Source organism: Gallus gallus, chromosome 3 (genome assembly GCF_016699485.2).
Source record: "Gallus gallus isolate bGalGal1 chromosome 3, bGalGal1.mat.broiler.GRCg7b, whole genome shotgun sequence".
Lineage (NCBI taxonomy): Eukaryota > Metazoa > Chordata > Aves > Galliformes > Phasianidae > Gallus > Gallus gallus.
Window position 1 is genome coordinate 86,899,201 of NC_052534.1, and position 16,602 is coordinate 86,915,802.

At 38.2% G+C, this 16,602-nt stretch overlaps 1 protein-coding gene across 3 annotated transcripts in view; it reads left to right on the forward strand.

The window, feature by feature from the left end:
* COL21A1 (collagen type XXI alpha 1 chain) overlaps window positions 1-16,602 on the forward strand; it is a 102,599-nt gene that overhangs the window by 18,040 nt on the left and 67,957 nt on the right. The window contains exons 3-7 of one of the 3 annotated variants that reach the window (XM_025149095.3): window positions 2,063-2,239; window positions 6,810-7,004; window positions 8,848-8,967; window positions 10,888-11,439; window positions 16,327-16,495. In XM_025149095.3, the coding sequence (XP_025004863.2) occupies window positions 8,880-8,967; window positions 10,888-11,439; window positions 16,327-16,495 (809 nt within the window). In that variant the 5' untranslated portion in view covers window positions 2,063-2,239; window positions 6,810-7,004; window positions 8,848-8,879. The remainder of the gene's footprint in view (window positions 1-2,062; window positions 2,240-6,809; window positions 7,005-8,847; window positions 8,968-10,887; window positions 11,440-16,326; window positions 16,496-16,602) is intronic. The other 2 variants (XM_419902.7, XM_004940463.4) reach the window with 2 other exon arrangements.

A 16,602-nucleotide genomic window follows, 5' to 3' on the forward strand; every position in this document is an offset into this window, starting at 1 on the left:
GGCATATCAAGGACATTGCTGAATTTGGTAGTGATAATAGTGTTTCTGGATTCTCTGCCAGTGTTCTTTTATGCAGACTTGTAGAATTGTGGCAATAATGGATATGAGTTCCTGTGTATCCCTTGTCAACTAGGCATAATCCTAATGTAGTCTTTACGTTGCTTTAGAAGTTTACTTGGATTGGTTCAGCTTTCATGTTACCATTATGCTGCTTTCTATCAACATCTAAACTATCTGTAATTACTAGTTACTGCACTCTGTGCCCCAATGGCTGTTTTCTTTCCTTTATCAACACTTACTATTGGCCCATTTAAGCTCTGCATTCCTGAGTGCAGACAGAATGGCCTCCTAGACTATTGCTCCAGGATTAAGTTGTCAGCTGGATTAAAATGTCCTGTTTTTTTTTTTTTTAAATACATACATATACACACTTAAAATTAGACCTTTTGGATATCCAGTAGGAATAAGTTTGATTGTTTCTTACACGGAGTCTTATTATCAGAGCATAGCTGAGTTTCAACTGTACAATTTGAGTGTCAGATTTTATCCCATTGATTGGCTGTTTTGTTTTCCTTGGATCTGTTGAAGGAAGGAAAATTCTCAAGTTGCTTGATAAAGAGAGAAATAACAGCATGGGCTTTTGCAGTCAGGATGAAATCATGGTTTCCAGGGAGACCTCAGATTCATTGCATGCAGCCAGGATGCTGAGCTGCCAATGGTGGTTGCTTACATAAGTTGCCCATCCTATATTGTTCTGCAGTCAATCATGTATCAGTTCAGCAACTCAAAAGCTGTGGTAAGGCTTTTTTAATTTAACCCATAATAACTAATTGCTGTAACCTGGCATAGCATCATTGTGGAGTGGGGAGTAAGTCCAGCAAAGTGCAAAATGCCAAAAAAAAAAAAAAATAGGATTTAAAAATACATTTCTGTGATTTCAGATGTTGGAGCATGAATACAAACTTTCTCTGCTGTAGATTGGAGGAGTCTGTGGGTTTGCTATGCTTCATTGAATCTCATGAAAAATGAACAGTCAGCCCAATTCACTCACATTCAAGAGGATTTTTTTTCTTTTTGCTATCTTTCTTTTTTGCTTGGACTAAAATATCTATCAATTGCATTTGTCTTTGATGTACAACATCTCATAAAATAGATTGGATAACCTGTTATCTTTAGTGTACAGGGTTTTTTTTTAAAAATCCAACTTGATGAGAAGTACAGATATTTTTGGTTCTGAAGAGCCTGCTCTTATAAAATTTTCAAAGTCTGCCTAAATATGATTCATTTCTTTAATCCTCTCCGTGTCTTTATTTAATCTTCATAAGACTTCATGCTATGGGTTATGTTAAAGCTATAAATACGGACTGTAAACTTACCATGTTGTGTTAACTCATATGAATTTATTTTATACACTGAATACTGCTAATAGTGGAAATTGCAACTGTTCTGCACAGTCTTTTCATTTAAACTACTTGCTCGTTGTTTGTTCTTTTTTCTTCTTACCTATCTCTGAAATGCCTTTTGGATTGAAGATTTAAAAGATTTATCAGTAGTCCAAGTAATGCTGTTTTGATATTAAGTTATCAATTTTTAATGAGAGACTGAAGTTGTAGCTCTGCCATGGGGGGATGAAATACTTGTTAGTGCTTTTATTGAGCTTTGGATGAGAAATCTAAAATAACATTTGAGCAGCTTGGTCTTGTGGGAGGTGTCCCTGTCTATAGAAGGGGAGTTGGAACTAGATGATCTTGAAGATCCCTTCCAACCCAAACCATGCTGTGACTCTACAATAGATCATGCTTGTGCATGTGAGGTTAGTGTAGTGTGGTGTGGATGAGACATTTTGTATTTCAGGAGATATCATTTCCCGGGGAGATAACTGAAATAAATTTTATGGTGTGGAGCTTACATGTTTATCTGTGAGCCCTTTGCAGCTTCAGGAGTTTTGCTTTACCTGCGGATACCCCATGGGTTTCTGTGGCGGGTGCATGTCCAATTCGTTTTCCTTTCTGAAACTGCTGCAGTTTCTCCAAACTCTTCAGTCTTTGTTCACTTTCTGCAGGTGCTTGGACGTTCCCCTTTAGCTAACTGCACCACTTTGCCATCATCACTGCATGTCTCCTACTGCTTCTGCCGTGGACTTGTACTCAGCTGCAGCAGGCTTTTGCCTGCATCTTTCCCCACGTGTTCTTTCATGTGCTTCTCCAGCTCCATCTCTGTTCCTTAATCTGTTTATCAGGTAGGCTTTTCTGTGGAGGGGGAACAAAGCGGTCCCTCCCTACCCTTGTCACTGTTTTAAAAAGAAAGATGGCATAGGATGTTGAAACAAGGTGGAAAGCCCAGGTAAAATCTGCATTAGTCTGTGTGTTTTAAGGGAGTCCATGAAATGCTTCATGCTTGTTTTCAGGATTAGAAGATGTTTCCGTGTGCTCTTAACTGTGTATTCCTATATAGCAGCTGTAATGTAAGTGAGTGTAGATGCTGCTTAGCTGGAAAAGAACTGCTGTACAACTACTTCTCATTCTTGTTGCACTGGTGCTAACTATGATAACAAGTAAAGAAAACTCACAATGTATGCAACTTAAACACATCATTCTCATTTTTGATCCCTATTGGTAAAAACTTCTCTGAACTATTTTGTAAACATGTATTTAATGCTGCAGAACAGTCCTACTATGAAAGTGATTATACTGGTTATTGTACCAAAATAGTTCATTCCTACATAAAAATAGAAAGAGATAGTATGTGAATGCTAATGCAGTCCTTACTGTAGTCAATTTTATGTGTTTATGCACAGCATTGAATCTATGTATGCATATTTATGTACAAACTGAGCCTGAACTGATTGTGTGTTTGCAGCCTCACCCTTCCAAGGAAATGCTGTTATTCTTTTAAATGATTGAAGGTATGATAACTTCATCAGTTGTGCTCACTGAGAAACATAAATGAAGAGGAATAATATGGCAAAAATGGAAAATGATTGCAGAATGGGAGTGAAATCCAAGTGGAAATAGAGATTCAGATATATTACTTGCTAAAAGTAACAGACTTGGAGTAACTTCATTAACTTTTTGAATGTTTAGGGCTGGTAATATTAGGAATAAGAATAAAAAGTTAATATGAATAGCCTCAACATTTTATTTGTAAGTCTCATTAGTTTCAAAAACAGATTGAATATAAGAAAGGTGATACAATATTGCATTTCTTTTTCACGTTATTTTAATACATATAAATCAGAATTTTCAGGATTGCTTTTGTCTTGCTGTACTTTTTCTATATTCCTGCATAAGTTTTGGAAATACAAAAATCTCCATTATGCCCTTTTAATCATTGTTATTATAATGTTTTAATATTTCTTTCTTTGTATGCCAAACCAAATGATCCCTAGCTGAATTAAGAGATGTTTATACAGTGATGTAATATGAGAGAAGTGTTAATTTATACTTGGAAGACGAGATAGTATACATAACCCTTAGTCTGATTATTTTCTTGGAATGCTGGAAAAGGTTAAAATCATACCCTTACCACCTTCTTTCATAGGCAGAAACTAGCAATGGGAAGAAGCGAAGAAAGAAACAACCTCTGTAACACTTCAGTGCTGTTCCTGAGCAAGAACTCTTACTACATTAGGGAAGCCAGGCCTGAAAGGAGTGAGAATTGAAGTCTCGCTCCATTCCCCAGTTTGAATAGTGATAAAACTGCACTGAAGAGCAAATAGTTTTGATTCTGTAAGATTCCAAATTGCTCTAAATGGAAAGTTTCTTCAGCAAACATTCCTAGGAAGAGTAAAATGATACACATATCTGGGCACTAGAAAGCTGTGTGTGGAAAGAGTGCGTCAGCAGGCTGCCTTCTGAGACTCAAGAGGTGCTTTTAGGCTTCTTAAATGCAGGGTGGTAATGCTGCCTAATCTGCTTAGACACCTGTGTTTCCTACTGAAAACTTAAGTTGGACATGATATTCTTCTGCTGTGTGTGCATAGAGAGCTGTTGTGGTTTAACCCAGCAAGCATCTAAACACCACACGGCCTTTTGCTCTTCCTTCTGCCCTTCACCCCCAAAGGGATGGGGAAGAGAATTGGAAGAAAAAAAAAGACAGAACTCATAGGCTGAGATAAAAACCCTCTTCCTTTTGTCTTAGTAAATAGAAAGAACTGTAAGAATAATTATATACACGTGTGTGTGTGTGTCTGTATGCAAAACATATGATGCATAAGCACTTGTTCGCCATGTGCTGACTGATGCCCAGCCAGTCTCTGAGCAGCCCCATACAACCCCCTACAGTTCTATAGGTATTTTTTCTTTCTTTTTTTTTTTTTTTTAACACGATGTCATATGGTATGGAATATCCTCTTGATCAATTTAGGTCAGCTATCCTTATTCTGACTCCTTCTACCTTCTTGTACTCCCCAGCCCCGTTGCTGGCAGGGCAGTATGAGACGCTGAAAAGCTGAAACAACCCTGGCTCTGTAAAGCACTGCTCAGCAACAATTAAAGCATCAGTGTGTTATCAACGTTGTTTTGATTCTGGGAGAAAAGCATAGAATCATACTGGACGCTGTGAAGTAAATCAACTCTGTCCCAGCTGAAATCAGGACAAGATGATCTCTGCACAACTCTCTATGTATTTTTGTGAAGCAAAGTTTTGAGAGTTGCGTGCCTTTGCCATCTCCAGCACATAGACAGATATTGAATTCATTCAAAATCAACTAGTGACTATTGGTTTCATTAATGGCTGTACCAGATATCCACTTCCTTCTCAGCTGGAGGTGCACAGTGTTTGCCCTGTTATTGCAAATGCTGCCGCATAGCACAATTGCAGTGCCCAAGAAAGATGGTGCGTTTAGACACTGACTGTCTAATTGATTCAAGCTGCCTAAAATGATACAGCATGTGGCATGTTGATATGTCACTAAGTTCCAAACTTAAGTGAATTTTCTACCCATATACGACAGAAAAGCAACTTGTATAGGGAGATGGTAGTTTGTCTTTGTAGTTTACCATGTACTTGTGAGATGTAGGGTGGTGGAGCCGAGCTTTATTGCTGTGGTTTTGCCTTTCAGTTAGTCTGAGATGAGCAGAAGGTTGCCTGGCTTTCAATGCAAATTACAGGCACAGAGATGCTGAAAAATATCTGGTGCACTCTACAATCTCTTACTCCAGGGGCACAAAACAGAGGCCTCTACATAAGGCATTTGGGATTGCTCTGTGCAGGAGAGTCTATTTTACCTCAGAGGACTGTTCTCACTCAGAACATCCCTTTTGCTATCAGAGTGGTGGCAAGTAATCAGCACAAAACCAGCACACACAAAAAACCTCCTCATGAAATAAGAAAACATAGTGAAGGCTAGAAGAATGACCGTGCCGAGTCGTAAAGATGCACCGAACTGAGTATCCTGTCTCAGTTAATATCTGATAGACCATTGCGGCCTGATAGGCCTTTGCAGCTTTAAATTAAACAGTTCTGTAGGGCTGGGAGGTAGCCAAAGGTTTGCTTTTGCTACCCCATGCATCACTGGAACTGCAGAGCCTCTGGGTGTGGTGCACTGTTCCATTTACAGTGGAAAAATGAAGTGAGGGAAACCTTGACAAATATGGTAACATGTGTGATAATTCTCTTGTATTGCTCTCCCAGTACCCAAACCTTTACTTCAGCTGGATACAATATCTGTGCATTAATTTAGTAACCCTGTATGAACTATTCCATGAATTCCCATGTGCTAAAACCAAGTGGTTAGAATTGGAGGCAGAAAATATATATATATATATATATATATATATGATTTCCTGGTTACATTTATTAAAATGTACTCATGAACAGATAAAGCTAAAAGTTTGAATATTCTTTTATGTTTTGCTTTTTTGTTTTCAAGCAATTTTATGTTGCTTGCTGTAATACCTTGAGGTATATGGCTGGCTACTGTTTGACTCCCTGCAGATGCAGAGAAAATAAGGAGCAAACAGGACTCCTGTGTCCTGCTGCCTGTTCAGGGCTGGGACAGATCTACCACCCCTCAGTGCTTTCCCACACAGCCTGAGCCAGCTTCTGAACTCCTGCAGCAGAAAGTTAACATGAAGACCCTGACTTCTCAGCTCTCAAAGGCAGAGCAGAAAGCAGTGAGCACTTCCGTGGGCCACCATACTTTTTATGTTTCCTTTACAAAAGGAAAGATAGGTCATGATCAGCTGTGATTAATTTTGTTTTTTTGCAATGTCAGTGGAGAGGTCCTAGGCTGGTATTAATGATGGCCTCTTCATGGTAGCAGAAATAAGGCAGTTTGGCAAGTGTTTACTGTAAGTAATTTCAAGTGTGCTTCTGTTGCCTGGGCTGTAATTACTGTGTTGAAAAGACACAGAAGTTTGGTCTCTAGAACTATTGGTTTGGCATCTCTTTTGGCTATTAAAAAATGCAGTGCTATATTATTATTTTCTTTAGAATTTATTGAGTGCTGGTAATTCCTGGAATCTTCTTTGGGTGGTTGCTTACGTCTTAGGTTTATCCTTTTAATTTTGGTTTCTATTAGTAAATCTGTTTTGGACTACTAAGTACTTAATTTAGCTTCATACTTTAGGTTCAGTATCTCACATTATTTGGGTTTTGTTATAAATGAAATAAAGAAGGACTGTCACGAAGACGTGGAAAAAGATCTTCTACTGAGGGAATACAGTTTAATTCTGCAAATCAGACAAGCCTGTTCTGGCAATTATTCTGCTGATTCTTTTTAAGAAAAGCCTCAGATGCAAACATAGTTTTCACCAAGAGAAACCTTGCTCTGATGTAATAGTTCAACGACTTTAATGTCTTTCAAGGTTAAAGACTTACCCTGATGGCTGCTGTGGAAATTTCTTCACTGTGAGAAGTGAGATATATATTATGAGTGCCCTACAGTTCCCTCATGTGCTTCCTACACTGATGCCTGATATCTTGTGAAGGCAGAATTATTTCTTTCAGCAGTGGAGCAAGAAGTTTGGATTTGCCCTAGTTTGAGAGGCGATTACCACATGGTGAGCAAAAGTTTCTGCTCTTTGGATAGATGGGGTGGAGGCCAGGAAAGTTTGTTAGCATTTTTCTTTCTTGCTCTACATTTTTTTTTCTGCTGGGACTTTTGCAGAGTTTTAGGATAACTTGATGAGAGCTGACCAGTGGGGACATATGAAGGCTACGTCATTAATATTCGTCTGTCATTTAAAATATGTCCACAAATGAAATGGATGTAAAAGAATACAAGTGAATATTGTAGAATGGCTTGGATTAGAAGCATCTTTAATGATCACCTAGTTCCAACCCCCCTGCCGTAAGCAGGATTGCAGCTCACTACATCAGGCTGCCCAGGACCCCATCACATGTGGCCTTGAATGCCTCCAGGACTGGGGCTTCCACAACTTCTCTGGTCAGCCTGTGACAAAAGGCCATAATGAAGTCCCCCCAGGTCTGGTGACATTTCTAGAGTCTTGACCTTCTTCGTGGAAGGCATTTCAATTCCAGGAAATGGTCTGAAAGAAGGAGAAAGAATGTTAGTGATAAAAACTAACATGTAATAGGTAAATACAAACATGACTGACATAGTAGGGCCTGAAGAGAGAAAAGGGGTATTTAGTCTTCAGGCCAGATGTAAAATACTTAGTGAAGCTGAGGAGTGGTGCAGTGAATTGTCCCCGAACTGCCACTGAAAATTTGCCATAAATTTAGCTCTTTTTTTTTTCTTCCCCATGGTTTAGATATTTGCTCACAAATGTGGGAAAATTTAAGCACAGTAAGTTGTTTGATGAGATACCGAGCGGTGCAAGGCAATGGTGTTCTGAATGCAAACGTAATAGCTTAATGGAGAAAATGCATCTGTTAAAATACACAAAGATATATTTAAATTATTCTAAAAATTTGTCTTCTCTTGTATTTGTGGTACCTGATAGATACTATGATTTATATGAAACAAATAACGCCTCACATAGCTTAATAGGAGTCAGGGAATCCCAGAATGACTGAGGTCAGCAGGGACTGCAAGGTCCATCTGGCCCAACTGCTGCTCCAGCAGGGACATCCAGAGCAGATCATCCACAATCACCTCTAGGCAGCTTTGAGAGATCTCCAAAAAGATTCCACAGCCTGAGAAATGTATATTTTCACATTATGATTTTTTTTTTCCATGGTAAATTAGAAGAGTGGCTTAATTAAAATACATTTATTAAATAATACTTATGATGGCAATGTGAAACCAAAATTGCATGTTTGCCATTGGAGACATAATTCAGAGATTATGATTACAAAGGAGATATTGTGGACAGAATAAAAAACCTAAAATTTAAGATGCATGTAATTCATATAACTTTGGGTGTTATGGGACACATTCACTGGGGGTTGATGGTTCCTGGTGTCCTGACTCCTGGTGGCGGGCCCAGCTCCAAGGTGGATGAAATGAAGGTATGCCTGACTGCCTGAAGCAGGCAGATGCTTGGAGTGAGACTGCAGTAAATTCTGTACACCAGTACCTCATGCATAAACACTTGCTGTGCTTTGGAATAGTAGCTGTCAAGACTTCGGATAATGGCATCAGAGAAAGGATAGCAGGTTAGCAGTTGTAGCAGTTATTGATAATAAAACCTCCTCGTGTGTATATGTAGCCCTTATATGGACCTTGGTGAAAACTAAGCTTTGACAGATCTCAGTTCTGGGTTTGTGTGCCTGACTGACCCTTTTTGAGTCTGAGGTCCGTTGTAGACCAGCATTATGTCAGAGCCTGCAGATTCTATTGAAGATTGTTCCTCGTGCACAGGTTTTAAAACACAAAAGTTTGGATTTGTTTTGTACTATAATGACACTGTATCTTCTCTTTATTTCTTCCCCTTCTAGTTTAACCCCAAGACTTAGAAAATATAAGACACATGGCACAGCTTTTAAGACTTTTTCAGACACTGTTAATTCTGCTACTTCGTGACTACATCTCAGCTGAAGATGGGGAAACAAGAGCAAGTAAGCCTTAATTTTTACATTTCAGCTTAGGGCAATTTCAAAGCATGCTGTATGCTATCTATTTTCAGTCCCACAAAGATGCTTCTTTCTATGATAATTTTCCTGGTGAAAATTCTATGATGCAATATCTTATTTCTCCTATAGGAAGGGATTGCCTTTATAAGTTTCTTGAAAATGTCTAAGGCAGCAGATGGTACAGTAAAGGCCTGGTCTTAGTTTAGAGTAGTGTCCCAAGTATTTATGTTCTCATTTCTTCAGAAGCCAAAGGTTTAAATAGAACAATTTTTAAAACTTAATTTTATGTGAGAAACCGATAAGAAAAATAGAAGTTCTGATAGGGGAAGCTAAGATGCCTCTAGGTCTGGGGTTCACCTCTTAATATATTCTTCAGAATGATCATCACAAAGCTGGCCGTAAAAAATAATAATAATAAAAAATTAACATTCTATAGAACATTTTTGAAAGACAAAATGGCCAAATAAAGTGTGGAGAACTTTCCTCTGGGCACAGGGGTGATTCCAGGATAAGCGTTTTCCTTCTAGTTTTTCTTTCAGTCAAGCAATGTCAGTTATTTTACAGGAAACTCCGTCAAATTCCTTCTGGTCTGAAAAAAAAAAAAACAATATAGAAAAATAAGTAGACCCAAAGGGCTGGATCTAGTGCCATCCAAAGTCCAACCTGAATTATTCTGTGTATTTTTGTCCCTTGACCTAGCTATTTATCTTGTCTTCTGAAGAATCACAGTGTGCTTGCCTCTTGCTCCTTCTCCCAGCATTTTTTTCTCTTTGCCACTATCTGTGCTGCAAAAGCATCTCTCTGGCAGATTCTGGCCTCTTGCTTTCAAGAAAAATGAAATCTGTCAAGGAATTTCCATAGGCAGAGGTCAGGACAAGGCAGGGCTCCACTACCTAATGTGAAGTTGGAGCCTTTCATGAAACAGAAGGCATGGGAATACACAGCAACCTGTGTGGCTCCAGGTGCATGGGATCAAATTAACCTCTCTTGATTTTAGCCGTTTGCTTGGCACCTTGTGTATCGGCTATCTCAGCTCCTGTCAGAATGAATGGAAGATGTCTCTCCCCTCCAGAGAGTTCTTCCTTCCATCTGAGGATGTGCATATACAATAGATAGGACTGACCTATTGAAACGTGTGTTAGTCCATGGCCTGCAGCTGGCAATTTGTTGTGAGAGCTCCATTTATGGGTGGCTACAACTAAGAGTGCTGAATCCATTCCTATGTCATCATGCAGTTTTGATGACCTTTCTAAGTAGAGTGCATCGTATTTGCTAAATGATTAGATAAACTTACTGTGAAGGTTGAGCAGATTAACTGAACATTTTTCTTTTAATAGAATCAAAATATGCTATTAACAGCATTCAGTTAAGGCTCGGTGCTTTATGACGACAAGTTTTAGAGGTGCCAAGTAGTAGTTTCAGAAGTCCATTAAAATGTATTTGTGGAAGGAGTGGATATTACTGCTGAATTCTGGAGTATTCAGACTATTCCTCTTCAGTGTGTTTTGGTTTGCTATCAAAAATGAATTTTTCTGTTTGTCATCTCTGCAGACAATGAGATATGGGAAAAAAAAAGAATGCCTCTCTGCTGATTGCATGAATTGCAATTGGCAGCTGAGGAACTGAATTCCAGAATATTTCGTAGTTGTTTCTGGTGATAATGTACAAAACAGAAAATGGTATAGTTTTAAGATACCAAACTGTATCTGTGTAGCTTACAGAAACAATCCTCAATCCTCCTTTCTCTAACAAACTCAGCTGATTGTTTTTTTTTCTTTAATGATACGTATTTATTTTGACATAGATTCAAATACAAACAGTAATTGATATGAAAGAGTTTCTTCCTGTGGAAGAGGGAAGTGGACGAGTTTGCTAAAATGTTTGTTTGATTTTTGTTGTTTTTAGGTTGCAGAACTGCTCCAGCTGATTTAGTCTTTATTTTAGATGGCTCTTACAGTGTTGGCCCAGAAAACTTCGAAATAATCAAAAGTTGGCTTGTCAATATTACAAGAAATTTTGACATAGGGCCAAAATTTATCCAAGTTGGAGTTGTTCAGTACAGTGATTACCCTGTACTTGAAATCCCCCTAGGAACTCATGAATCCACTGAAAATCTTATCAAGGAAATGGAATCCATACACTACTTGGGAGGAAATACAAAAACAGGAAGAGCTATTCAGTTTGCCTATGATCATCTTTTTGCAAAATCTTCAAGATTTTTAACAAAAATAGCAGTTGTTCTCACTGATGGAAAATCCCAAGATGAAGTCAAGGATGTAGCAGCAGAAGCAAGAAAAAATAAAATCACTTTGTTTGCAATTGGTGTTGGCTCGGAAATTGAGGAGGATGAACTTAAAGCTATTGCCAACAAGCCTTCATCAACTTATGTATTTTATGTTGAAGATTATATTGCAATATCAAGAATTAAAGAAGTTATAAAGCAGAAGCTTTGTGAAGGTAAGTGATAATAAAATGTTTTAGAGGGTGTGCAGAATGGAGTTCTGTACCCATATTGATTTCTTCCACGAGCAGAATTCATGGTGAATGTAGTCTAAGGCTCTTGATAACCTTTCCTGTGATCTTTCTTTTTTGATCATGCTTGCAGAAATCCCTCCCGAAATGTTATTTCTCTGCTAGACAAAGAGGGAAAGATGCAGTATGTTAACACAGTGAGTTTAATTTCAGCATGTAGAATTTTGCCCTAAGTTCCAAATTTTGTGCGTTGATAAAGTTTAGAAACACTGAAATAGTTGAGCACTTCTCAGAGTGCTGAGGATATAGGGCTTACTTCATCCCTTTTCCTAGGTGCAGCTGATGCTTATCCACATTTCAGAGTTTCTTCTTGACAGTTGAAAGGATAGCCTACTATTGCAAACGAGTTCTTCTACAAGCATGTGTTGGGGAAAAAAAAAAAAAAAAAAAAGAGGAGAGGCTGTTGGCAAAAGTGCCTGGAATTGTAACAAGCTGATCTTTGTAAAAAGGATTTTGTAGAGGAATTAGCCAAGACTAACAGTGTAAAATGACTTTTTAGTTTTAGAATGCTGCAGCAGTGCTATTGCATAGAGTTTTCTGATAACTTTGTAAAACAATGTATTTCCTGTGTATAAAAAAAGCAAACAAATTTCTTCTAAAATGTATCACTCAGAAGGACAGCTAATATGTGTCAGTGCTGTGTAGTGCATGTTTTATTACCAGGAATTGATGGAAGTTATATTTCAGTTGTACCCTATTTCTGCACTTAATAAGAGCTATAGTTTTCATTTGTTCTCACTTTGAGTACTGACTTCATTGAAAAAGAAAAAGCATTATTTATGTTGAGATTAATAGTGTTTATTTCTTGATAAAATTATGAAAATCATAATAATTCCATCTGGCTGATGTAGTGTAGTCAGGTCAGTCCAAAAGTTAGATCAACTAAGTGCAGCTGAATTCTTTAATAAAACTTCATGCAGGGGTGGTTTTCCCAAAATAAGCACCATATTTTCTTTAAATAAACACAATTTTTTGTCGAGATAAATGTTCTGCTTTCAGGATTACATCTAGCGACATGGTTTAGCAGTGGATTTTTAGTGTTAGGAGGATGCTTGGATGTGATGATCTTGAAGGTCTTTTCTAACCTAAATAATTCTATGGTGCTAAGTAAGCTAGTGTCCTTAAAATTCAAATGCAGTATTTGACTCAACTCTTGCAGCACTAAATTGTGACTGCTGACTACATGTGCAAAATTGTTTCCTTTTACTGATTTATTTCTAACAACCCTTTTCCTCCATGCCCTTAACATTCTCTCCCTTTGCACTGGCATTCAGACATGCCTCTTGCGAAGAGTGGGCAGAACCAATTGGCAGCTTTTTTCTACCAGCAATGTTTTTAACAGCACGTAGAGCTGTGTCAAAGACTAGCAAGCTGGGGAAATTTTGTACATGAATAGTGGATTATTTTATTCATATGGTTAAGATTGATTTTGATTCTGAGAGGAAGTTCCATAAGGGCAAAGCAGCAGTGATTTGGCTATGGTCAACCACATGGAACTTTCTCGAAGTTTTGTGGTTTTGACTTGATCATCTCTGTTCTAATGTCTAAATAAATGCTAGCCTTTACTCTTCAGCATTTCTAAGTTTGTTATTTAATGAACCTAAGAGCATAGGGGCAATGTTTCCTTTTTGGAAGAAGAAAGCTGAGATTTGGTGGGTTGTGTAGCAAGTAGTGCTTATATGAAGTGCCTTGCATGGCGGGCTGCTGTGTGTCTGTTGGGAACTCTGGTGTTTGTTTCAGAGTATGCCAGGGTGAAAAAAGCTGCTGATCCTGTCTTCCAGAAAGGACAGGGTTGCCTGAAAGGCAAATATGGCTAAAAGCATCCCCAGATATTTAAGATTTCCTATTCTGGATGTTGAGTATTTCTGTATTGTTAATATTCTCCAGTAAAAATGAAGAAAAGATTGTGTGTTGAGAGTGCATGTAAAAATAATAGTCAATGCAGACCTCAGAGGCAGATAACGGATTTTATCATCTGAAAGTTTTTTCATGCCTCAGGAATGAAAAATAAAGTATCAGAAATCTATATGAAATCACTAAAAGGCAATGAGATGTAGCTGTAGGCTGGTGAGTTGCTGTGACTGGGACTGTGAACTGGAAACACAATCCTGTCTGCAGTGAAAGGCAGCTCTTAATTTTGCCACTGACTTCTGCATCCTTTCTAATGGCCCGGTTAGTTGTCAGAATAGTCCTGCCAGAAGATGGTCCAGAAGACCTCGAGATCAGCCTTACTGTGAATGTTTTTATGTAGTTCTGCAATGTGCCATTGAAAATAAACAGTAGTTTCTTCATGTATAATTTGACACATGCTTAATTTATATTTGTTTGATTCAGAATAACGGCCCTCTCACATAAAATAAACTAATTTCTGTATTGTTTGATTTTTACAGCATATTTCTAACACTATGACTGAGAAGAGATTTATGTGTTCGTCATCTGTATTAATGGCAATATGACCGTTATTCAGCTTTGAAATAAATAACCTTATAGCAGATTCATAGAGTCATTCTCTATGTGCTTTTTACTATATACAGTAAATAAACTTGAAAAACAAAGTGTTGTTATTTTTACTTACTATCAGAGCACGTGGACTTAAAATCCCACATCTGTTTTTTTGAGACAAATAAGAAGGAAAGTAGTGTTGTATTTTCCTTTTTCTTCCTTTTTCTTTTTCATTGTAGCATTCAGAAGGCAAACATTTTAGTTTCCTTTATTTAAGCTGGGAATTACTGCAGTTCTTTCTTATACAACCAGGCAGATATCTTCTAATATACTTTTATTCTGGGACTCTGGTAACATTTTACTATGGAGAAAAAAAAGAAATCCAAAGGGAATGCATGTGGTTTCTTGCTGCTACTCCAGGTAGTTGTGGCATGTCCTGCTAGGGTTGATTGTCCTTTTCCATCATAGATAGCTTGTGCAGACACTCTAGCTCAAGATTTTCTTGAAGTTTATGTATCACACTTTCCCCACCAGAATGGAGATAGCTTCTGATTGCCCTTGCATTGGCTAAAAAGAGAAACTGTGAGGCATTGCTTGTATGATACAGAAATGCCGACCTAAACCTTTGAGCTGATAATTCCTTGCTACTGAAACCTGAGTTTTCCAGCCCCTCCATCATGATGGAGGTGAGAGAACACTCCACCTCTTCTTTGGAACTGATTCCTAACATCCATTTTTTTTCTAAGAAGAGGTGTGTTTCTGAAGAAACAACAGAAAGTGAACGATGAAAACATAAATAGTCTAGCATAATTTTGATGTAATGGAGCACTTTTGTTCTTTTAATTCATTTAATGCCATAATTCAGTATTGGCTTTAGAATTAAATTTCACTTTTCTGTCTTGCACATTTTTTAAACACTTTAGTTCTGCTGCCAAGTATTGGTTTTATTTAATTTTTTTTTTCTTACATAGAGATAACATTAAGCCTACTTTAGTTTCCACAGAAAACATATAACACTGTTTGTCCAGCATCAAGCAAATACCAGTGTAATAAAATAGGTTAGAGCCACTTTTGAGCGAGAGAAAATGGAAAAAAAAAAAAAACTTGTAGATAATTCTAACTTTTTCAATTTTCAGTTTAATTTTGTAATTAGGAAAGAGGCTGAATTAATCTAATTTGTTAATGTAGTAGAGTAACATCAGTTTTGACACCAAACTGAGTGGTGCAGTTGATATACCAGAAGGAAAGGATGCTGTCCAAAGGGACCTGGACAAGTCTGGAAAGTGGACCCATGTGAACCTAATCAGTTCAATAGGGCCAAATGCAAGGTGCTGCACTAGGGTCAACAAAATCCCACGTATGTGTACAGAGTAGAAGAACTATTTGAGAGCAGCGCTGTGGAGAAGCATTTGGAGGGTTCGTGGACAAGAAGCTCAACATGGGCAAGCAGTGTGTGGTTGCAGCCCAGAAGGCCATTTTCATCCTGACTTGTGTCAAAGGAGAGGTGGCCACCAGGGAGAAGGAGGTGATCCTCCTGCTCTGCTCTGCCCTGTGAGGTCTCATCTGGAGTACTGCACTGAGGCCTGGGGCTCCCAGCACAAGAAGGATGCAGAGCTGTTGAAGTGGGTCCAGAGGAGGAAAGGAAGATGATAAGACGGCTGGATCCCTTTTCCTATGAAGATATGCTCAGGGAGCTGGGCTTTTTCAGAATGGAGAAAGCTCTAGGGGGACCTCATTGTGTCCTTTCTGTACTTCAAGGAAGCTCATAAACAGGACAGAGATGGACTTTTTACTCGGTCTGATAGCAATAGGATGAGGGGAATATTTCAATCTAAAAGAGGAGAACTTTCTTTATTCAGAGGGTGGTGTGAGACACTGGCACAGAGAGGTTTGGAGAGGCTGTGGATGCCCTGGAGGTGTTCAAGGCAAGACAAGATGGGGCTTTGGGCAACCTGGTCTAGTGGGAGGTGTCTCCCCCCGCAGCAGGGGGGTTGGAACTGGATGATCTTTAAGGTCCCTTCCAACCCATTCTGTGATTCTATGATATTATCTATTGTAGCATTTTGAGACCATGAATGTTAAAATATAAGTCCAATGTTTTTATGAGTCAAATATTCTAATACCTTTTTAAGCACAATTAGTTGCAAATCAAAATAGCAGTATGCAGTTGCAGTAAAATATGACAACTCTGTATTCTCACTTTATGTCTCAGAGGATTCTGCATATCAGTTCTCTCTTGTACTTCAGCAGCAGCTATAAGTTCATTTTTTATTTCTTGAAGGGCAGCAACAAAAAATTAGGTAGATAAGAGGTTACCTTTTGAAAGTCTTAAGTTGTACTTTAACTGTATATGCATTTCTTACTTTGCAGAATCTGTTTGTCCAACAAGAATTCCAGTGGCAGCTCGAGATGAAAAAGGATTTGACATTCTTGTAGGACTAGGTGTGAAGAAAAGGGTTAAAAAGAGAATTCAAATACCGACTACTAATGCTAAGGCTTATGAAGTAACCTCCCGTGTTGACCTGTCAGAATTGACAAGGTATTTACATTGATAAGTAAGGTGCTAAATGTGATAAGATTTTAATGTTTGTTTAAATTGAGAGAGAATTTTTTTAATATTTATGTAAGTATTCAAGTACTGGCCTT